General features: G+C 35.9%; 1 protein-coding gene across 1 annotated transcript; it reads right to left on the bottom strand.

Annotated features, from left to right (window-relative positions):
* Positions 1 to 8,971: 8,971 nt before the first annotated feature.
* Positions 8,972 to 20,884, bottom strand: LOC111771795 (gastric triacylglycerol lipase). Its single transcript, XM_023634827.2, has 9 exons — positions 19,639 to 20,884; positions 19,348 to 19,465; positions 18,266 to 18,464; positions 17,050 to 17,159; positions 16,232 to 16,368; positions 14,496 to 14,642; positions 12,561 to 12,632; positions 12,067 to 12,138; positions 8,972 to 9,340 (listed from the first exon to the last, which is right to left on the bottom strand). The coding sequence occupies exons 1-9, from the start codon at positions 19,774 to 19,776 to the stop codon at positions 9,104 to 9,106; spliced, it is 1,230 nt and encodes a 409-aa protein (XP_023490595.2). The 5' UTR covers positions 19,777 to 20,884; the 3' UTR covers positions 8,972 to 9,103.
* Positions 20,885 to 23,573: the final 2,689 nt, after the last annotated feature.

Here is a 23,573-nt window from a genome sequence, read left to right as displayed (position 1 = left end):
GTATGATGTAATGTAGAGATAAAAGTTCTTCTTTTTCCTGTAACGAAGTACAATTTTGAAACCACAATCCATAACCCCATGAAGATCAATTGACTCTATATGATTAACCTGTTTCTGGACTCTGTATTGTTCCATGGATCTAGATATGTTTTTAGACTATTACCTTTTAATTAATGAAGATTTGTGGTTTAAGTCTTGCAATTAGGTACTGCGAGTCCTCTAACGTTTTAAAAAACTGTTTTGGTGATTCTAGATTAATAGTAATTCTATACGCATTTTAGAATGAATGTACCAATTTCTAGGAAAAAAGCTCACTGGGGTTTTGATAGGAATTTCTTTGAATATATAGTTATACTTGGGAAGAGTGTAAGGTATAACAACATTGAGTCTTTCAACATGAACATATTTGTTATCTGTATTCCCAAGTGTTACAACTATCCACAATTTTGTAAATGGTATAATAATTTAAATTTTGTTTCTTGATTATTTAAAGCTACTACATAACTATACAATTTATTTTTGTATATTGACCTATTCTGTAAAATTGCAGAGTTTTAACATTATTTCTAGCATCTCGGATGAATTGATCTTCCTACAGAGAGAATTTACTTTTGCTTCTGACATTGGTAGGACGTTAGTATCCCAGATTATTTTAGTACATTAGGGGCTGGGCTGGGCTATAGTTCCTAAAAGAGTAATCAACTTTCAGTCCCATCTTATTCCTAAGGTAGAGTACTTTGGGGTTCCAATCCAAAGCCTAAGGAGCAAAGTTTATCAGAGAAACTTCTCATTTGTATACTAAATTCTAATTTTTTCTTTTACTTCTGGAATAAACAGATGTTGCTAAGATATAAACATCTAAAATGCCAGGCTCACATCTCTTGCTTTCTTTCTTTAGACCCGTAATTCTTCACTTCATTTTCGGCTCTCCACTGCCTTCAAATAGATCCTTTTGCATTTTTTCCAGATCTGAATTACTCAGTTACCATTACCAGACACTTTCTATTTATTTATTTATTCAATTTGTTTAAATTAAAAAAAGACAAAACTGTTCACTCATTTTCCCCATCCCCCAACGCCCACCTCTGGCAACCACCAACTTGCTTTCTGTATCTATGAGCTTAGTTTTGTTTTATGTTATTTTTAATTGTTTTATAGATTCGACATATAAGAGAGATCATAGGGTATTTGTCTTTGTCTGACTTATTTCACTTAGCATAATGTCTTTGAGGTCCATCCATGTTGTAAATGGAAAGATTTCATTTTATCTTATGGCTGAATAATATCCCATTGTGTAAATATACCACAATTTCTTTATCCATTCATTCATTGATGGACACAAGCTGTTTCCAGATCTTGGCTATTGTAAATAATGCTGCATTGAACATGGAGGTGCATACATGTTCTTGAATTAGTGCTTTGTTTTCTTCTACAAATACACAGAAGAGGAATTATTGGATCATATGTTCATTCTATTTTTAATTTTTGGAGGAATATCCATACTGTTTTCCATAGTGGTTGCGCCAATTTACACTCCCATGAAAAATGCACAAGGTTTCCCTTTTCGCCACATCCTCACCAACACTTGTTATTTCTAGCCTTTTTGATAATAGTCATCCTAACAGGTGTGAGATGATATCTCATTGTGTTTTGATTCGCATTTCCCTGATGATTAACAATGTAAAGCATCTTTTCACGTACCTGTTGGCCATCTGCATGTCTTCTTTAGAAAAGTGTCTCTTCAGATCCTCTGCCCACTTTTTAATTGGATAGTTTTTTATCTTGTTGTTGGGTTTTATGAGTCCTTTATATATTTGTGTTAACTTCAATAAAGAACAGTAGATTGTTAAGACTTCTAAGACCCTGAGCTGAGGAACTCTAAAAAAGCATAAATGTTTCTATTTACAGTTGAGCTCACAGATAGGGCAAGTCACGAAGCCCTGGTTTGGAGAGCCAATAGGATGTTATGATAGATGAGAAGAGAACCGGAGAAGAATGAGCAGGCAAACCAAATGAATACAGGAAGAAGAGAGAAATTTTCAGATCCTTTTCAGTCTTGGAAATAATCTTGAAATAATTACACAAGATGGGGTTAAAATTCAGAGAAATATAATTCATTTAGTGCCAAAATGTGTAATATTAAAATGAAATAACTAGATGGAGCCCAGTTGGTTCCTCAGATTGAGTCTAAGTTGACTCCATAATTGTGAGTAAACTTTGGCTTTCCACTTTTGGGGAATACAACTTTATTGGTATACTTAAAGGTAATCAGGCTTTGAGGAATTGGTTTCTACTAACCAAAACTACAAGAAAGACCTGATAAGCCTGAATATCAATGCTTTATGTGTACAGAGAAATCAACTGCTACTTGGTAGATCAGACCCAACATTGGCTACTCTACGAACTTCCCACTGAGTAGGTTAGCCTACCTTGAAGCTAAGTTATGATAAGAAGACTGTCTAGTATATAAGAGCAAAGAATAATGATCTTAATAGACAGTGCCTTGGAGCTATAAAAATAATAATAGGTGATATTGATTGAGTGCTGCCGTGGTTCATGCACTAATAATAATAGAATGTCTGGCATAGAGAAGACATTCAATAGATATTTGTTCAATAAATGAATGTGGAGATCCTCACAGCAACTCTATAAGATAGATACTCTCATTATTTCCATTGTAGTAAACTGAGGCTCAGGGAGAAAACAACTTTCTCCATATGATAAATCATTGAACTAGAACTTGAATCCAGGGCACTCTGACTTCCTACTTCATGTTTATAACAATTTTGTTATATTGCTTTCTTGAAAACATATATATTCTTCTCTACTTTCAAGTTGACAAGAATGCACTTAGTTTTAGGTTCGCGTATATCCATACTTACTGTAGCCCTTACTATAACATCACCTTGTTACAATATGATGCCTTGAATTGTTTTACAGTTCATTTTAGCTATAATTTAATATCCTTGATAAGGTTTTGGACTCACTGCTATTATAAGGAACCCATTTTAAAACCACTTATTAGGGTGAGATACTTAAGCAGAAAGTTCATGTCATTTGTATTTTTACTTGTTTTCCTGAGTGTTACTTTCAAAAGAAAATTCTAGAATGGCATCTTACTTGTGTGACTTAAATGCTTTTCCCTGTTTGACTTCAATTATATATGGCCTTTACAATCTGATCTCTTTGAGTAGGGCTAGGACAAAGACCAACTGAGACGTGGCAACACAGATGAGGTTTGCATCTGGAAACTCAAATCCCTTCCTGTACCTTCAAATATCTTTTTTACTTTTTTCTTGGCTCTGTTCCTTCCTTCTCATTCTAATGTCTATCCAGCTACTTCTCTTTTCTTTGCTCTCATGCTTGCAGCTCATACTCAACTTGCATTTTTCTTTTGCCAGACATCTGTGTAAAGCCCAGGAACTCACTCAGCATTACACTGAGTAACGCTTCATAAAATCCTCATCATGGTACCCACAAATCAGAAACCTATAATAAGTAAGCAAATAAGTAAGACAAAATAAATCAAACATATTACTAAAGAAAGTCATCAAACCACAAGGGAAGAGAGCAAGAGAAAAAGAAAGGAACAGAAAAGAACTACTAAAACACCCAGAAAAAAAGGTAACAAAATGGCAATAAATACATATTTATCAATATCTACTTCAAATGTCAATGGACTAAATGCTCTAATCAAAAGGCATAGGGTGGCCAACTGGATAAAAAGCAAGACCTATATATACGCTGCATCCAAGAGACAGACTTCAGACCTAAAGGCACTCACAGACTGAAAGTGAAAGGATGGAAAAAGATATTCCATGCAAATGGCAAAGAAAAGAAAGCGGGGGCAGCAATACTTATATCAGACAAAATAGACTTTAAAACAAAAACTGTAGCAAGAGACAAAGAAGGGCACTTATAATGATAAAGGGAACAATCCAACAAGAAGATATAACGCGTGTAAATATCTATGCACCCAACATAGGAACACCTAAATATATAAAGCAATTATTAACAGACATAAAAGGAGAAATAGACGGTAACACGATAATAGTAGGGGACTTTAATAACACTCCACTTACACCAATGGATAGATCATCCAAACGGAAGATCAGTAAGGAAACACTGGCCTTAAAGGACACATTTAACCAGATGGACTTAGTGGATATATATAGAATATTCCATCCAAAAACCACAGAATATACTTTCTTTTCAAATGCTCATGGGACATTCTCCAGGACTGATCACATATTAGGCCACAAAACAAGTCTCAATAAATTTAAGAAGATCGAAATAATACCATGCCTCTTTTCTGACCACAAAGTTATGTAAAGGTATGAAACTAGAAATCAACTACAGGAAGAAAACCGGAAAAGTTACAAAAATGTGGAGATTAAACAAAATGCTACTGACCAACGATTGGGTCAATGAAGAAATCAAAGGAGAAATCAAAAAGTTTCTGGATACAAGTGAAAATGAAAATACAACATACCGAAATCTGTGGGACACAGCAAAAGCGGTTCTAAGAGAAAAGTTTATAGAAATTCAGGCCTACCGCAACAAGGAAGAAAAATCCCAAATAAGCAATCTAACAGTGCATCTAAAGGTACTGGGAAAAGATGAACAAACAAATCCCAAAATCAGCAGAAAGAAGGAAATAATAAAAATCAGAGCAGAAATAAATGAAATAGAGACTAAAAGAACAATAGAAAAAATTAATGAAACCAAGAGCTGGTTCTTTGAAAAGATAAAATTGACAAACCCTTAGCTAGACTCATCAAGAAAAAAAGAGAGAAGGCTCAAATAAATAAAATCAGAAATGAAAGAGGGGAAATTACAATGAACACCTCAGAAATACAAAAGATAAGAAGAGAATACTATGAAAAGCTATATGCTGGGGCCGGCCCGGGGGCCGAGTGGTTAAGTTTGTGCGCTCCGCTGCAGGCGGACCAGTGTTTCGTCAGTTCGAATCCTGGGCGCAGACATGGCACCACTCGTTGAGCCACGTTGAGGCGGCATCCCACATGCCACAACTAGAAGGACCCACAACTAAGAATATACAACTATGTACCGGTGGGCTTTGGGGAGAAAAAGGAAAAAAATAAATCTTTAAAAAAATAAAAAGCTGTATGCCAACAAATTGGATAATATAGAAGAAATGGATAAATTCTTAGAAACATACAACCTTCCAAAACTAGACCAAGGAGAAGTAGAGAATTCAAATAGACCAATCACCAGTATGGAGATAGAAACAGCAAGAAAAACCTCCCAAAAAATAAAAGTCCAGGACCAGAAGACTGAATACCTATCCTTCCCAAACTCTTCCAAAAAATTGAAGAGGAGGGGAGGCTTCCTAACTTGTTGTATGAAGCCAACATTATCCTGATACCAAAACCAGACAAGGACAACACAAAAAAAGAAAATTACAGGCCAATAGCATTGATGAATATTGATGCAAAAATCCTCAACAAAATACTAGAAAACCGAATACAATAATACATTAAAAACATCATACATCATGATCAAGTGGGTTTCATTCCAAGGATGCAGGGATGGTTCCACATCCGCAAGTCTATCAACATGATACACCACATTAACAAAATGAAGAATAAAAATCACATGATCATCTCAATAGATGCAGAGAAAGCATTTGACAACATACGGCATCCATTTATGATAAAAACTCTAAGTAAAATGGGTATTGAAGGAAAATATCTCAACATAATAAAGGCCATATATGACAAACCCACAGGAAATATCATTCTCAATGGAGAAAAACTGAAAGATATCCCTCTAAGACCAGGAACCAGAGAAGGATGCCCACTGTCACCATTCTTACTTAACATAGTATTGGAAGTCCTACCCAGAGCAATCAGGCAAGAAAAAGAAATAAAAGGGATCCATATTGGAAAAGAAGAAGTGAAACTGTCACTCTTTGTAGATGACATGATTTTATATATAGAAAACCCTAAAGAATCCACTAAAACACTTGTAGAAACAATAAATGAATACAATCAAGTCGCAGGATACAAAATCAACATACAAAAATCGGTTGTGTTTCTATACACTAACAAAAAAGTAGCAGAAAGAGAAATTAAGAATACAATCCCACTTACAATTGCAACAAAAAGAATAAAATACCTAGGAATAAACTTAACCAACGAGGTGAAATATCTGTACACCAAAAACTATAAAACATTGTTGAAAGAAAATGAGAAGACACAAAGAAATGGAAAGATATTCCGTGCTCTTGGATTGGAAGAATTAACACTGTTAAAATGTCCATACTTCCTAAAGCAATCTATAGATTCAATGCAATCCCTATCAAAGTTCCAACAATGTTTTTCACAGAAATAGACCAAAGAATCCTAAAATTTATATAGAACAACAAAAGACCCTGAAGAACCAGAGGATTCCTGAAAAAATAGAACAAAGCTGGAGGTATCACACTCCCTGATTTCAAAATATACTACAAAGCCATAGTAACCAAAACAGCATGGTACTGGTACAAAATCAGACACACACATCAATGGAAGAGAATTGAGAGCCCAGAAATAAACCCACACATTTATGGACAGCTAATATTCGGCAAGAGAGCCAAGAGCATACGATGGAGAAAGGAAAGACTCTTCAATAAATGGTGTTGAGAAAACTGGACAGCCACATGCAAAAGAACAAAAGTAGACCATTACCTTGCACCATGCACAAAAATCAACTCAAAATGGATTAAAGACTTGAATGTAAGACCTGAAACCATGAAACTTCTAGAAGAAAACATAGGTAGTACGCTCTGACATCCGTCTGAACAGCATATTTTCGAGTGCCATGTCTGACTGGGCAAGGGAAACAAAAGAAAAAAATGAACAAATGGGACTACGTCAAACTAAAAAGCTTCTGCACAGCAAAGGAAACCATCAACAAAATGAAAAGACAACCTAACAATTGGGGCAAGATATTTGCAAACCATATATCAGGTAAGGGTTAATATCCAAAATATATAAAGAACTCATACATTTCAACAACAAAAAAACCAGCAACCAATTAAAAAATTGGCAAAAGATCTGAACAGAGATTTCTCCAAAGAAGATATATGGATGGCCAACAGGCATATGAAAAGATGCTCAACATCATTAGCTACCAGGGAAATGCAAAGCAACACTACAATGAGGTATCACCTCACTCCAGTCAGAATGGCAATAATTAACAAGACAGGAGACAACAAGTATTGGAGTGGATGTGGAGAGAAGGGAACCCTCGTACATGGCTGGTGGGAGTGCAAACAGGTGCAGTCACTATGGAAAGCAGTCTGGAGTATCCTCAGAAATTAAGAATAGACCTACCATGTGATCCAGCTATCCCATTGCTGGGTATTTATCCAAAGAACTTGAAAACACAAATGCATAAAGATACATGCACCCCTATGTTCATTTGCAGCATTATTCACAATAGCCAAGACTTGGAAGCAACCTACGTGCCCAACAAGGGATGAATGGATAAAGAAGATGTGGTATATATACACAATGGAATACTACTCAGCCATAAAAAATGATGAGATCCGGCCATTTGTGACAACATGGATGGACCTTGAGGGTATTATTCGAAGTGAAATAAGTCAGAGGGAGAGACGATAAAAACAACAGCAAACAAACACATAGCATTGGAGACTGGATTGGTGGTTACCATAGGGGAAGGGGTGAGGGGGAGGGAAAAGAGGTGATCAGGCTCACATGTGAGGTGATGGACTGTAATTAATTTTTTGGCGGTGAACATGATGTAATCTACAAAAGAAAGGCAGTTAGCTACAAAAGCACAGGAGACTAAGAATATACTGATTGTTCTTTTCTTGAGAAGGCAGAGTTAGCTGTCCTTAGCTGGCTTCATCACCATGAATATTTGTCACTAGTCACTGAGATGCTCATGTCAGTTTACTAAAGGCTGCCCACAAAGTTCACTGAAGTATTGAAATAAAGGCTCCTAAATGACTTTTTTTTCCAGCAATTTCTTGTTTCAAATTTAAAAATAAAGGGGAGCGGGTAAAAGTAAACTGGAAACTTCAGGCTTTCTAGCAAAGGTTGAAGAAAATTGGAATACAACAAAAATTATTTACTGGGGTTTTTTTTTTGTGAATACTCACTATGTTCTATATACCACATGGGTACATGATACTCCTTTACGTTATTTATATTTCATATATGAAACCCTACCATAGCATAATAAGTGAGATACAAAAAGCTTAATTGCATAGAATATAAGGTCACAATATTACAAGGTTAATAGAAATTCTCAGGTGAGGCTTTACTATGGAAATTTTGGAAGTTTGGAGGAGTCATTTATTGGAGGTTGGCACAAACTGGTGGCAGTTGTATATTCTGTCTTAAATATCAGTGGGAATGTTTCTGAATCCTGTGCTTGTCAGGGCAGTGGTAGTGTTTTAAAAAATATTTTGGTTAGTCAGTGCATGTTTTGTGGTCAAAGTCCAAGGGTAAAGCAGGGGGATAGCAGTAGGGATGGAAAGCATACCCTTTACCTCCCAACTTCCTGAACCAGGGTTGCCTGTTGCTTCCTAACATACCCTTGCTGTCTTCTCCCTAGGAAGTCAAAGTGTGTTGTCTTCAAATCAGTTGATAGCCTAATTTTCCATATCATGGAGTTAAACATGCAAAACAGCAAGTGATATCCCCAATGGACAGGTGGAGAGACTGAGCTTCAGCATGAATAGACAATAGAAAGCAATTTTCTCAATCCCAAGCATGCATAAGAGGTGTCAATATTCAATATCTGGACTGTCTTTTGGCAAAACTCATGATTCATGGCTCATAATCTTTGCTGAGTTTAGAAGATAAACTATGGGAGGATCGGAAGAGAATTTTCACCCCTCCAGGACTGTGTTCTTTCAAGTGTTTCTAGATACATTTTTAAGTGAATATCAAATGTTAAAAATTCGTTTAAATTCAAAGCGACAAATGAGAAGTTTGTTGATGCTAATATATTTGTAAAGTCAAAATTACAGAAAGAAGCACTCCATCTCAAACATTATAGGAAACTACGTGTCAGAAAAGAAAGTATTTTGGAAAAATAAATGGATAATTCTTTAAATCCAGAATTATTTTTTATCTTCTTTCATCATAGAAATAATTTCATTGTAAACTTCTTGAGGGGCATTCATTGCCCAGATAAAGTCCAAGTGATTGTAAGGAGGAATCTTCTTGTGGTAGGTGAGATTAGAGAGTTTTGGAAGCAAGAGGTCAACGTCTTGAGGGTCAGCCAACCAGTCATTGCCACCGCTCCACACTGCAATTGGCACTCTCATGTCTGTCAAATTATAGTTGGGAGGTGAAGGCTAAAACACAAGAGAGAGAGAACCTCAGTTTTCATAGGTAACTGTGCTTTAAGCCTCAATACTTATCCCTTGGGTAGACTATTTTACCTTAACTGACCCAGATTATTTTATTGAGATATAGTTGACATATAACATTATGTTAGTGTCAGGTATACAACATAATGATTTGATATACATTTATATTGAAAAATGATCACCACAATAAGCCTAGTTAGCATCCATCACCATACACAGTTACAAATTTCTTTTCTTGTGATGAGAACTTTTAAGATTTACTCTCTTGGTAACTTTCAAATATATAATACAGTACCATTAACTATAGTAACTATGTTGTACATTACATCCCCAGGACTTATTTACTTTGTAACTGGAAGTTTGTACCTTTTGATCATCTTCACCCATTTTGCCACACTCCACCCCCTGCCTCTGGCAACCACCAATATGTTCTCTGTATCAATGACCTTGGTTCTTTGGTTTTTTTATTTTTAGATTCCACATATAAGTGAGATCATACGGTATTTGTCTTTCTCCATCTGACTTATTTCACTTAGAATAATGCCGTCAAGGACCATCCATGTTGTCACAAATGGCATGACCTCGTTTCATAAGTAAATCCTAAACAATGATTGTTCAGAGAAGGTCACCTTTATCCACAGAGCAAAGTGGATGCAATATGTTTTAGATCAGTGTTTCTCAGACTCTAAAGGGCCTGTGAATCACCTGGAGATCTTGTTAAGACAACGATTCTGACGTAGTACATTTGCGGGATTAGCCTAGATTCTGCTTTCCCAGGTGATACTGATGCTGCTGGTCCTTGACCATGCTTAGATAACAATTCTGACAAATCAGAAACTTAGATATTAACACAAATTGAAGGAAGTGGATTTGATTGGATTCTAAGTTTAATAGATTTTTTTCTACCCAAGTACTCTAAAGTATGATCTCCTCTAAATTTCTTGAGTCTTTTATTCTGGCTTTGTATTGACTTCCCAGCATGGTTGATCAATAGGTCAGTCAGTTCACTTTAGGAGCTGTATTTATTGAACTTACCTCATTTTGCTAAATATTGGTTCAAATTCTGAAAAAAGCTATCATCACTCTCATTTCATATTTCTAGAAAATTACCATTCACACATAGATTTTAAACAGGCTTATAAAGCAAGACAAGGGAATAAGAGAATCATTGCTAATTTTCCCACTATTCACAGAGAATTTTGTTAGCTTTTTAGATCATATTCTCAAGAATACTAGTCCAATATGCTAAAATTTTCTGTATTCTCACCTTACGTAATAGCCAACTTGCCATAGCAAAATATTATATCGTATGCAATTTTCCATAGTATTTTACTGCTTTGTTATAGTCCCTTATATACTGGAGGAAAGGGAAAAGTGTGGAGAATATCCATAATAGTAAACTTACTCTCCTGTACTTATATTCCATGTTCAGAGAGATTCTTAGATGCTAGCTTCTGGATCTTAAGTTAGTGTCACTGCCTCAGTTAGTAGACGGCCATTGTGAGCTGTTATTGGCTTCGTTGGAGGGAGGGTGGACTTGGGATTTGGCATTGCAGGGCCTCCAAGATGGAGTCCTCTGATTACTGATATTAGAGCCCAGTAGAAAGGTAGATTCAAAGAGAGTCTGTATTTTGGGCTTTGAGGAGGTGTTGGTTGGGAATAATAGTGTTTTCAACAAATGTTTAATCTGATGGTGTTCTGAAAACCTCTTTAAAGACATCAAAGATGTAAAAAAGGGGGGATGTCTTCTCTACAGATAGGATATTGTGGTGAAGAGATATAAACCACTTCTAAATACTGAATCATGGAAGTAGATGCAAATAAGTAGGGCTGTTCAGCTACTATTTTAGTGGAAAAATTGGGGGAGGGGTAAGGTGGGGTGGGAAAGGTCTACAAAAATAATGCAAGATACTTCCCTTGTTCAAATTTAGCCGGTGATAATCTGTGGGTTTACCTTCAGCTAAGGCCCTATAGACATTATCCCATTAAATATTGTCAATAACTCCCAGAGTCTGAGTGGAAAGAGGAAAAAATTATTGTCTGCACTCATATTGACCCTAGATAGGAAGGACTCCAAAGCCTGGGCTCTTTGTGCGACAACAAGAAGGAGGAGTGCTCAATATGTCTGTCTAGGCTACAAGGCCCCTGTCTGATGAAACATATTTTCAACTTTGAGCTGCAAGTACACCATCCTTCTCTTATATCGGGAAATGTGGTAGAATCACTTCTCTGGTTGTCAACAAAGGAAAGGCTGTTGTTTAAGAAGATGAGAAATTCCAGCTCTATCTCATGAACTGTTAGAATTGTTGGTTTATCATATAACTTAATTGCACCTCAGAAAGGAGAGAACAGTATGCTTGGAGTCTGGGATCCAGGGCAGGTCTGTCCAATGTGGTGAGGGGTGATAAAGTCTAGAAAGCTTCTCTAGTGGTGTAGTAGTGGTGTGGTACTTTGGAGCACACTTGAGGGCAGCTTGAATGAGCACAGACGCTGCAGCATGAGTGCACAGTGGGAGAATGGGGGACTGGGGTGATGTCTGACATGATGAAGGGATTCCGAGGAAATACTTGTCTATTTTATAATTTCCTTAAGCTGTGTCTAGGCGCCAAAATTCCTTTGGAAAATATATGCACAGTTATCATAATTTCATCTTCAACCTTTTATATCTTTGCTTTTCGAAATGTGAATAATTTCAACTTTAAGAAGCTTACCTGATCATAGTGCGCCATGTTCTGAACTGGGCTTCCCCAGTCAAAAGCTTGAAATTTTCCGGACTTAATAGCCTAGAGAAATTAAGAACACAAGCAAATAAAAACTCTTCTTGCTGTATAAAAATAAAATTCAAACATTTTCATGTAGATTCTTTTCAATTTAAACAGTGATTAAAAAACATTTTGCTCATTCCAAAAAAAGATTTATCATCCAAGACAAGGTACTTATGCAAGTTTAAATGCAGCTTTACTTGAAATAACTTTTCATGCATGCCAAGTCCTAAAAATAATTCATTTCTTTGCTACCCAAAGTGTCTGTTTTCATAAGATTTTCATTCGCATGGATTGACATTTATTTTCAGGTGGTAGCCACATGCCAGAAAAAATTCTCTGCTGGGACCATTGGACAGAGTAGTTTAAGAATGAGCATTAGGTAAAGTGCTAGGGGTTAAGGCCCACGAAATAAATTTTAACAGCATTTTGAGAAACTATACCTGGGTCCAGTGGAGCATGTTTTGAACTGAAGTTCCCGCTGGGTTGTGTGACAGATACACATCCAAGCGACTCTAGAAAGTAAACATGCATGCAGACACGCACACTTAGACATATATTCAGTTTGCAACAACAGCTAAGATTTAAGTTTTCTGATCTAGGTCACATGTTTAAGGGAAACATTTACTGGAAGGATACAAGCAACACAGTTGTATGTCACTTCAGAGCTTGCAGAGAGCAATTGCATGGGCTATTTTCTCTCATTTGTAGCCACTTAAGGAGGAGAGGTGACCATTGCCATTTTATCAAAATGGGAACTGGGGCTAAAATAAGTTTAGAGAAATGTCCAGTGTTACAGAGATAGTAACAAGGTGGAACCAGAGACTTTAACCTAGGTCTCTGAGCCTAAATTCTCAGCTTTTTACTCTTCTCTACCCAGTGCCAGAGGGCAGTGGATGAAATGTTGTATGTAATATCTTCACCAACTGTTTTGCTATCCTGCCATCAGGGCCCTAACCCACCTTGATCAGAGCCCAGACAAAAAACTGAAACTCCCTTCTCACACTGTGTAGACATATTCATAATGGATCTTAATGCCACTGTATAGAGAGGGTCTTGGATAGAGTGATACAAATTGAACATCTTCATAGGGGCCCGAAGTGTCTCTCCACATAATTGTCATGCAGAACATGAAATATCTAATTTCCTTATGTTTGTCTTTTATTTTTCTTTTTCTTATAAGGATCTTATTGTTGCAATGCAGTAATCTACGCTGCCTTTTCTTGGTGCAAGAAGGATCGACTGCTCTGTCATACTCCACATACGGAATGACAAACATTCCCAGAACCATGGATATTAACTCCCTTGCAAGAGAGAAAAAGGAGGCTCTTATTTACCACTCAAAATAGAGACTAAGGAAAGTTTCCTTTGCTCACATATATTTCAATATCCACAGAGATGATCACTAGCATTGAGAAAGAGAACTGACTGTCCTTGATTTTCATGAGGTCGGGAGCCGTATCTGTCTTTTTCACCACTATGTTCTCAGTGACTACAACACTTAGTAGTGACTCTACAAGTATTCTTTAGTGAGTAAACTGTAGGTAGAATTATACCATGTTATCAGTGGCCCTGATTTTCTTAGGAGTTCAAGGGTATATGACTAAACTGACAATTTTGAGCTAGGGTAGTTGTCAATGTATAACAGTATTAGTAGCAAAATATATGATAAACTGTGAGCCATATGTTTTGTAGTATGCTCTATATGCTTTACATATATTGGCTCATTTAATCTTCACAATAACCCATTTTGTAGATAAGGACACCAGCACAGAAGGATTTAAGTCAGTTCCAAGGATAGGATTTGAATTTAGGTTCTTAATCTGAATCCATACTCTTAAATATTTTATGATGTCACATTTTGTCATATATGTTTTAAAACTCCAACTCAGTGCAAGCTAAGTGAAATAGCAGAAAAGGGTCTTGACAAGATCTTACATAAAAAGTCGCTCTGAAATAAGTTTTATAAAATTTATGGGAATGACTATCTGCATTAAAAATATTTATCAGAACATTTATTCAGTGCTTACCTGTTTTTTTCCTACAGAGGAGCCTGCCAAAATATATGGTTCAATACCTCACCTCACAGAATTTAAATGTCACTCCAATTACTTAGGTGGTCAGAAGTCAATAGTGAGTTGTTATTTTTTTGTACATATTGTTTACTTTAGGGGGCAATTGGGGTAATGGAAGGGAACTGGAGGGGACACAACTGGGAGCAATGATTTGTGATTTCTTTGGGGCTTATCTGTGTATCATGGACATAATTCTGAAGCTACTCCTAGTTCTTATAAAGTACCATTTCTAAGTTATGATAGGGCAGGTAATCAAAAATTTTGCTCAAAGTACCCTGAATAGAAATTTCAATGCATACAAACCGTGTTCAAGTTCTTATTGTCAAATCCACAAATGATAAATAAGGCATTGCTGCAGATGAGGTTCAACGTCTCACGGGAGCACACTTTAGTAGCAAGAAATTCATCAAAAAAGTTGTGTGGGTAGAATATTTTGTTACCAAATATAATCTGAAAAATAAAAGCAAGTTTTATAAAAAGAGGTTTATGAAAGTCAAGTTGCAGAAAAGACTCATCAATTTGTCTAACCTGCTTGTACAGTTTTGATTAGGCTGATGAGATTTTCATATTTCTATATATTGTTTTAGGAATTTTAAATATGTTCTCTCATTTAATTCCCAAAATGAAGTTGTGGAATGGACAGGGCAGATGTCAATATTGGGTATTTGTTGTTGCATCAAGAACTGCACTGGCTGCTAAGAAGTTATAGTCTAGTTGGGATAATAAGAGTTATGGAATAAAATTATAAAGCAACATGGAAGAATAACATAATTAAGTGCCAAGATATGTGATTTCAGCAATAAATTGTAAAAGGATCAGAAGGGGAAATGGTCACTCCGAGCCATATGTTTAGCAAAGCTTTTAGAAAGACAATGGAGCTATATAGTTTAATAATTGAAAGGATTTGCCCCAACTCTTCTTGAGGAAAGTAGACATTTTGTTATCCCCATTTTATACATGAGAAAACATAAGGCTAATAAATAGTCAGGGTCTTAAGCTAACTAGAAATGGATTGTAGCTAGAAGCCTGATCCAAGCCCATGACTTGAGGTCTAATGCTTTTTTTTCTTTTTTTTAATCATTCTCTGCATTGTGTATCAGGAAATCTGAGTACAAGAAGGAAATAAACAGGTTCTGAATCACTGTAGAGAGTAAATATACTCAGGGTCATCACAAAATTTCACATTTTGAATAAAAATTTTCCAAATGTAGTTTGACTACAGATAATGTCTCTTAGATTTTAGACACATGTTAATTTAGAGTGAAAAGAAATTAATAATACAAAACCACAGAAGGAAATGGCATCACTACATTTTATAGCCTGAGGTTAAACTGTGTCCTAAAGGAAACTGTATGCAGGTGTATGTGTTGGTTTTGGTAGATGGGAGTGGTCAGTGATTAAGTGTTAGAAAAAGTAAAGATTATTAATTCCCTACAATGGATGCCTACTGTTCAAGGCACTTAATATTTATGGTTTGTTGAAATCTATGCTACGGCCATATTCAATTTAAAAAAGATGGAGCTCTTAGGAAAAGGCTTGGAACACTAAAAGTTTTTGATGAGTCATCTCAAAGTCCTTGTTCACTCAACCATTGCTTTTCTCATTCTCCTTTTCCCTTCACTTTCCTTACTTTCCTGTCCTTCCTATTCCCAGTTTTCTTGGCCCAGGTAGTTCAGGCTTCATATTTGACTATTTTTTGGGGTTTTTATTTCCCCTTCCTTGCTCCAGGGATGGAATCACAGCCTTGACATAGCTGTGTGAAGTGCTTGGTAAGTAAAACATCTACACAGGAGCAAAAACACTCCCAGGCATTACTAACCCACAGGAAGTAATCAAGAACAAAAAATTAAGTTGGGGATGTACAGGCTGTAATGGGTATTCAAACATGGTCAGTACTATTCAAGAAATAATATACATCTGTGCGTTTCCATTTTTGGATATAAACATGATTGCCCACCAGGTGTTTTTGTTATCTTTCCATCACTTTGAAACTCATGGAGAATTTGATATCTTAGATTCAGTGAAAGAGAACCACATACCTTGAAGAGGAATGGAGGAATAAGTGTAAGTTTGTTTATCAGGCTTTTCGTATACTTCACAGTGGCAACTGGAGCTAATGCATAAAAGGCTTTAATTCTTTTAGCCAGCTTGGGAATGGTAGAAAAAGCAATAAAACCTGAAACAGAACAACAAGGAACCAGTGAAGAAGGGGTGTGTGTGTATGTGTGTGTGCTTTTGCTCAAGAGAACCCAAGCTTATGCCCACTTCCTGGAGGCAGCCTGCATTTAAAGACTAATCGACAAGTGCGTAAATAGGCTCAGCCATGTAGTCCCACTTGAGAAGACTCTGAAGAGCCACCTCATACAGAGTTGGCTGAGATCTCCTTCATGTCTTTACATACTCTGCATTTTATTTTTTAATCTTTGTTATTTTCTCTGCTTCCTCCAAATAGAGTATAAGAAGTTGGAAGACAGAGATTTTGATCTATTTTATTTATTGCTGTATTCTTACGACATATTGTAGGTGCCCCATCAATGTGGTTGAATGAGTGGAATGAATTGTCCAGAGTCCATTTGGTATATGTTTCAGAACATGGGCTTGGGGATTAGAATGCCTGAGCTGGTATCTGAGCCACACTATTTGTCATAATTATGTTACCTCACACAAATTATTTACCCCGTTTTGTTTCCCCACATATACAACAGAAATAACAATTCTTCCTATATTGTTGGGTTGCAGTATGCATTACAGTATGTAATGAATGGAAAGCAATTATCATGATGACCAGCATGCCTGCATAACAACTGGAAAGGGATTTATACAAACTGAGCTACTTGCCTTGACTCCTTTTACCTACCAATGGTGGTACCCTGGGAATGGCCAACATAGTGTAGCATCTCTTGTCCAGTTTTCTTTAAAATGAAGTCGATTGTAGATGGGAGGTCATATTTAGCCATTTCATCAAAGCTACAAGAAAAAAAATAACTGAATACCTTTCCTTGCTATAATTTCTAAAAGTCAAACATATTTATAGCTAAGGCTCCCTTTGAGAAATAAAAAACTAGATTCTCTAAGCTTTGTTGCATAAAGACCATTAGTGAGTGTCAGGTGCTCTTTGGGATGGCTTCTTATAAATAACTGACATCATTTCTGAAGCACAGCATTACAGTGGAAATTTAAGCCAAACAAGATAGTATCCGTAGCTGGAGACTTTCTATCCCTGAAACTGAAGTTCAGATTTAATAATCATTTGTATGCAGTGTTCTACTGCCATTTAATAGGAGCCATATCCTTCTCCATTTTATTCTTCACAAATCAGCCAGAACGTTTTTTTGAAAATGAACACAGGATTATGCCACTCCCCTGTCTAAACCTTCTCAGTGGTTTCTCCTTACATTTAGAATGAGCTCCAAGGGCTTCATTATCTGGGCTTTGTCAGCCTCTCTAGTCTCCTTTCATGTCACTCTCCCTCTTCCTCCCTGCACCGGGGACCCACAGGCTTCTTCTCAGTTCTGAACTCTCAGAGCACTTTTGCACCTTGGAATCATCACCCAAATTCTCTCCCATTCTCCACGTCCATTAGTAATTTCCAGAAATAAGGCACAAGGGAGCCGGTGATAGAAAACCTTTGGTAATGTTTCTGTGGTGTGCAAATTATTCCTCCCCCTCCCCCACTTTGCTGTTATTGATGACTCAAGTTCCTGTCCTTAAACCCCTAACTGGGTTTAACATCCTCTTGAATCCGTATCCATATGCCTTTCAGAATCTTCTAAGGGCAGTGAATTTCTTTGCTTCAGGCATTTTGCTCATTCTGTTTGGAAAAGCATATTCCTGGAATCTCTAATTAATGGGTACTGAGATCATAGAAACTTTGGAGGAAACGTTCCCCTTGGAATGAGGGGTATGGAAGAATTCAAGAAGGGATTAGGATAAAAATGCCCTCCTTCTCTTCCTACTTGGAGTGTGATATGTTAAAAAGGGACTGGATTGGACTACCCATGCATGAATACCTGTGCTTTTTAAACTCAATGTTTATTGTTAATTGCCCATTTTTCATTGCCCCTTTTCTTTACCTGAAAGCCCAGAATTCAACTGAATCTGGTGAATAGTATATATTTCTCCTGGCCCAGGTATTTCCTCTGCTGTTCCCCAGCCACACATCATAACCAGCATCTGCCAGAAGGAAGCCCAGGCTATTGTTGGGCAAGTTGGAAATCCAGTTCGAGGACGATGCTAGCAAACCATGCTGCAAAAACACAACAGGTCTCTGGCCTAAAGAAGAAAATTGTTTAAAAGCTTTATAAATTCATTCCTTGTTCTAAGAAAAGCATGAAGATAGAAACAGATTTTCATATACCTAGTATTAAATACATTTGCTTGATTGAGTTGAATATTTTGAATATGTTATCTTATTGTGGTGATAATTTTTCAGATGACAAAATTTATGCAATGGTACAATTTAAATATGTGCAGTTTATTGTATTCCAATGATATCTCAAAACGCTATTGACAAAATTATGGCTAAGGGTATTCAGCATGATGTTAATTTAAGTGGTTAAGTTATGGGTGGTCTTGTTTAATTTTATTCTTTTTCTACTTCACAATTTTTGTACAATGAGAAAAAGAAAATTGCTAATATTACTAAAAACATTACTAAAAAAATGACCTTTATCTGTTGAGGAAACAAGCTTCTAATTGCCTCCCCATTCTGCCCTTTGTAACAGTAATGCAATCCTGGCTAATTCCTCCTGGTCCTCTAGAACTCAGTTGAGTTATTATTTCAGAGAGCAAGCTTTCCTTGACTTCCCCTAAGTGGGCTATATACATTTATCAGCACTTCCAGTTTGATATTCTGTGCACAGTTCTAACATTGCACTTATCACATATTATTAGAATCATCTGTTTATTTATCTCTCTCATTGACTTGATGCTGATCTCCTCGAATACTGGAGATACAGATTTGTTATTGTTGCATTCCCAGAATAAGCAAGACTCATTAAGTCCTTAGGAAGAAATGGAAGGAGGGGCAGGGGGAGGAAAAAAACAAGGAAGAGAAGAAGGGAGGAAAAGAGAGAGAAAGAGGGAGGGAAAAAGAGGAAAAGGGAAAGAGGAAAAGAGAAAGAGAGAAAAACGAAGGAAAGGTTGAAGGTTATACCTCTATTCTCTGAATTTTTCTTCCCGTAAGGAATTCTGTTGATCTCAAGGATATAACCATCTTCAGTCACAACTATATATTCTTCACTTGGGTATCCCCAATAGGAAATCATCTGACTCTGATAATTCAGAAAAAAACAAATCTTTAAGTTTTAGTTGAGTTTTAAAATGCATCTAGTAAGCAGATATTGTTAATGATTTTTAATTGGTCATGTAAAAGCTTAAATTCTCTGTGATTCTAAATCATGGTAGTATTTCTTAGTTTTATGGATTTTTCCCTCTGGCAACTTACAATATTCATAGCTACTTCAGGGCTTTCCGGATTTAATTTTCCGAAGAAACCATGTGTAGTTCCAAGTGCGGAGATCAAACTTGCTGTTGTTAATAACAACCACATTTTGGTCCTGCCTGAAACAGAAGAATAACCCATGTCGTGGTTAACCTATCACACTTTTATAATACTCTTATTTTGTGCTTATTTTACCTTCATGCAAAGTAGAGAAATCTTAGGTTTGATTATATTTTGTTAGGCAATAAACTGGGGCAAGTGAATGTGAGCACAGTCATCTTAAGGTGTAACATGTTTTTGGTCTATTGATTCCTTTTGTTTAACAACATTTCCATTTGGTTTTCAAGTCATATTGAATGGAGCTTAACTGAAAAAAATCCCTTCTAATTGTCTAGCATAACATCACATTCTTATTATCCCTTATGTTTAAGGCTTTTGCCAACTGTCTTTGAGAGTCTAATGTGGGGGGTGCGTGGTACTTTGTGATCATTTGAATTTTTCTAGATTCAATCTCAATATAATGTGCATTTAAATCTATCATTATGTCTTTACTATTGTTTCTAATAGCTACTTCATAAATATTTATTGATTTGAGGTAATCATGTGGATGTAAAAGCTACCACCGTCTTAGGGACTGCCCAGTGGCATAGTGGTTAGGTTCACGTGCTCCACTTCTGGGGGCCGAATCCCATGTGCATACCTATGTACGACTGATCCAGCCATGGTGTAGCAGGCATCCCACATATAAATTAGGGAAGACAGGCACAGATGGTAGCTCAGGGCTAATCTTCCTCACACAAAAAAAAGAAAGAGCTTCCACCATCTTCTCAAAATGCTACCATAACTAGAGTATTGTGTGAATGTAATTTCAGGAAAACCATTGCTTTTTAAATTTTTTGCTGAGATGCTACCTAATTGAAATTGCTTAGGTAAGTCTCAGTAAATAGAAATTGAGAATGTATTGGGTGGTACACTACCTTTTTTACAAATATTTAACAAAAAAAGGAAAATTAATATCATGATTTGAAAAAGATTCTAGTGATTTTTTAATTCAACCCACTAATATTTTACAGGTAAGAAATAACAACCTACTTCTTAGATAACTTAAAGATAATTTCAAGAAGACTGAATTATAATTGCTCTATCAAAATTCTTAAGCTTTTTAATCTATTTTTAAAAAGCTGAAAAAATTTTAACCATAAAGTATCTGCACCTATTATGACAAAAGACTAATTTTCTTAGTATCTAATTAGCTTTTATAATTCAGTAAGAAAAAGACCAACAAATCCATATAAATTGGTATAGTACATGCAAAAGCTTTTCATAGAAGGAGATGTAGTTTAAAACCTTTAGACAAAAACATTTGCAAATATTCTCAATTACATTTATAATTAATGAAATGTAAATTAAAACTATAATGTTCTAACAGATTCCACCTATCAAATAAAGATTGACATTTTATAGTGATGGCAAAGTTGAGTGAAACAGACACATAAATGCTGTTTGTAGGAACGTGAATTTTTATGAGGTCTTTCAAGAAGAACATGGCAATATACATGAAAATTTCAAATACATATCCCTTCCATTCTATGTTTAGAAATTTAACCTCAAATATAATCACAAATGTGTTGAAAAAGGAATGTACAAAGATTTTGATTACAGCATTGTTTATAACAGGAAAGATTGGGAATGACCTAAATGCCCATCAGCAGAGAACATAATTTTATAACTTATTGTGCAACCATACAGCAGAATGCCATGCAAATTGCTTTCAAGAAAAAACTGAGGTAGATCTGTATGTGCTTACATGAAAAGTTATCTCAGATGGATTGTAAAAGCAAGGCACAGAATACAGTGCCTTCAGTATCTACAGTATAGTATATATAGCACCATTTATGAAAATAAAAATGTATCATTTAAGTGTAAAATAAAACACCGAAAGTGTTAAGCTTTTTATGGTTGCAAAGCAACTGGTCTAATAGTTGGGCAACAGACATAAATTGTATTAGATTTATCTTAATATTTTTATAAGATAAAATCCATTTACCTTAAAAATGAATTTTTAACTAAAATCTGTCTTTACAATGCTATTTTAGGAACGAACACACTAATACATAAAGACCAATAAGCACTGTTCTAACATTCAAACCAGAAGGCTTTGATCAAATATTTCAGGAATCCATCATTTTATACCATCCATTGCCTCCATAAAGTAACTTACCATTGCAAAGTGAGAACGCTTAACCTAGGGTTTGGGTTATAGGACATCTAAACAACCCAGTCATACACATCAGCTCAAAGATGTTCAGAGGCAGAATAAGTGTCCTCAAAATGCCTGACGGCAAGTTGTAGGAGAAAGTAGTAGCTAACACTTACAGAGGGCTTGCTGTGTGCTGGGCACTGCATTCCATACGCCATGTGTGCAAGAAGTTACCTTCCCTAAGATGGTCTCCTTTCTATAAAACAGGGTCAGTAATAGAGCTTGTCCCGAAGTTATTATGAGAATCCATTCAGATAGTGAAAGCAAAGTTCTTAACATGCTAGGCATCTAGTAAATGCTGGATAACTACGTTTACTATTACTGTCATCTCATTTAATTCTCATGATAACCCTGCAAAGTAGGTAGCACATATTCTCCATTTTACAGATGAGAAAGCCAAGGCTAAAAGAGGACTTTCCCAACAAGTATGTAGAAAGCAGCTAAGCCCATATTCAAGAGTAGGTAGCCTGTCTCCAAAGATTATGTTCTTCGTCACTGTAATTCTTCTTTAGGATGACCCTAGGCCAGCATCTATAATGAACTACTTGGCACATCCCCAGAGAGATTTACATAATTTGGTCCAAACTTGTCTTGAGGGATTTATAATTTGAAGAAGTACATTGGCAGCCTGTGAAGTTCAACAACAGTATTAATAACAGTTAATTTAACAGCAGTCGGTTTGGATGAAGCGAAATTATTCAATATAGGATATCAATACAGACAGGTCATATGATGTTAGAGGACTGGGCTCGTGCGTCTCAAAAGGGAGAATAAGAGAGATTAGATTTTCACTTTAGACACTCATTACAAAATGCTAAATTAATAAAGAAATTTGTCATCCAATAATTAAGAATTTCATGTATAGGTAAAAAATAAAAGACAAATAAATCAAATCCTAGAAGAATAAGCCCTAATTCAAATAGTCCCATTTATATAGATGAATACAGAATGAATATTTAGACCTTTAAAAAATGTAACAGAGAAAAAATGAATCTAATAACTCGAATATTACATTCACTCAGTAGAAGTTATACTCACAGTCTCCTCAGAAACAGTAAGGATTATGTTTCTCTAGGTGTTTAGTATTGTGGTTACTGGCACATTTGCTTCTTATATACAAAACCTTCAACAATGGCCAGAATTAGTCATCCACTGATTAAATTGCCGTAAAGTCTTTATATCTGGACAGCATCTAATTGTAAAAGGACAAACCTAAAAATCAAATACTGCATTCAATAATATCACGTTATTGAATTCACACCTTAAACTTTTAACAGCTACAAATATTGGCCAAAGGAGTTTTGATGATTAAAGATGATTTAGAAAACATTAAAAAAATGATTCTTGATAGCTTAAAGATATAAAAACTGTTGAACCAAAAGCATAATGCAAATGATTATGTAGTATGGCTCAGATAAAGAGGCTTAAGATGACAAAAGGCCTCTTCTTGATTTTTGAAAATACAGTGCATAAACTATTCTGACTGGATGGTTAGATAACCTCCTGAAAATGAATGTAATCAGCAAGGATTAGCATTTAGTCTTTGACCAGGGTCTCTAAGCCCGTAGATAATGTTCTAGCTAATATAGAAAACCCAGCCCTGCCCTTTAAAAACACATAGGTAGCGCCATTTCTTTATATACACATGAGTTGTGCAACTAAAAGTTATATTTTATTT

The sequence above is a fragment of the Equus caballus genome, chromosome 1 (assembly GCF_041296265.1).
Source record: "Equus caballus isolate H_3958 breed thoroughbred chromosome 1, TB-T2T, whole genome shotgun sequence".
NCBI classification, from domain to species: Eukaryota; Metazoa; Chordata; class Mammalia; order Perissodactyla; family Equidae; genus Equus; species Equus caballus.
This window is presented reverse-complemented; position numbering and strand designations above follow the sequence as displayed.

Coding starts and splice junctions, on each gene's coding strand:
- LOC111771795 (XM_023634827.2), bottom strand. CDS start 19,776: ATGGGTTATTCTTCTGTTTCAGGCAGGACCAAAATGTGGTTGTTATTA. Junction 12,139..12,560: donor ACATGCTCCACTGGACCCAG/GTATAGTTTCTC, acceptor TAATTTCTCTAG/GCTATTAAGTCCGGAAAATT. Junction 9,341..12,066: donor ACATGGCGCACTATGATCAG/GTAAGCTTCTTA, acceptor CTTGTGTTTTAG/CCTTCACCTCCCAACTATAA.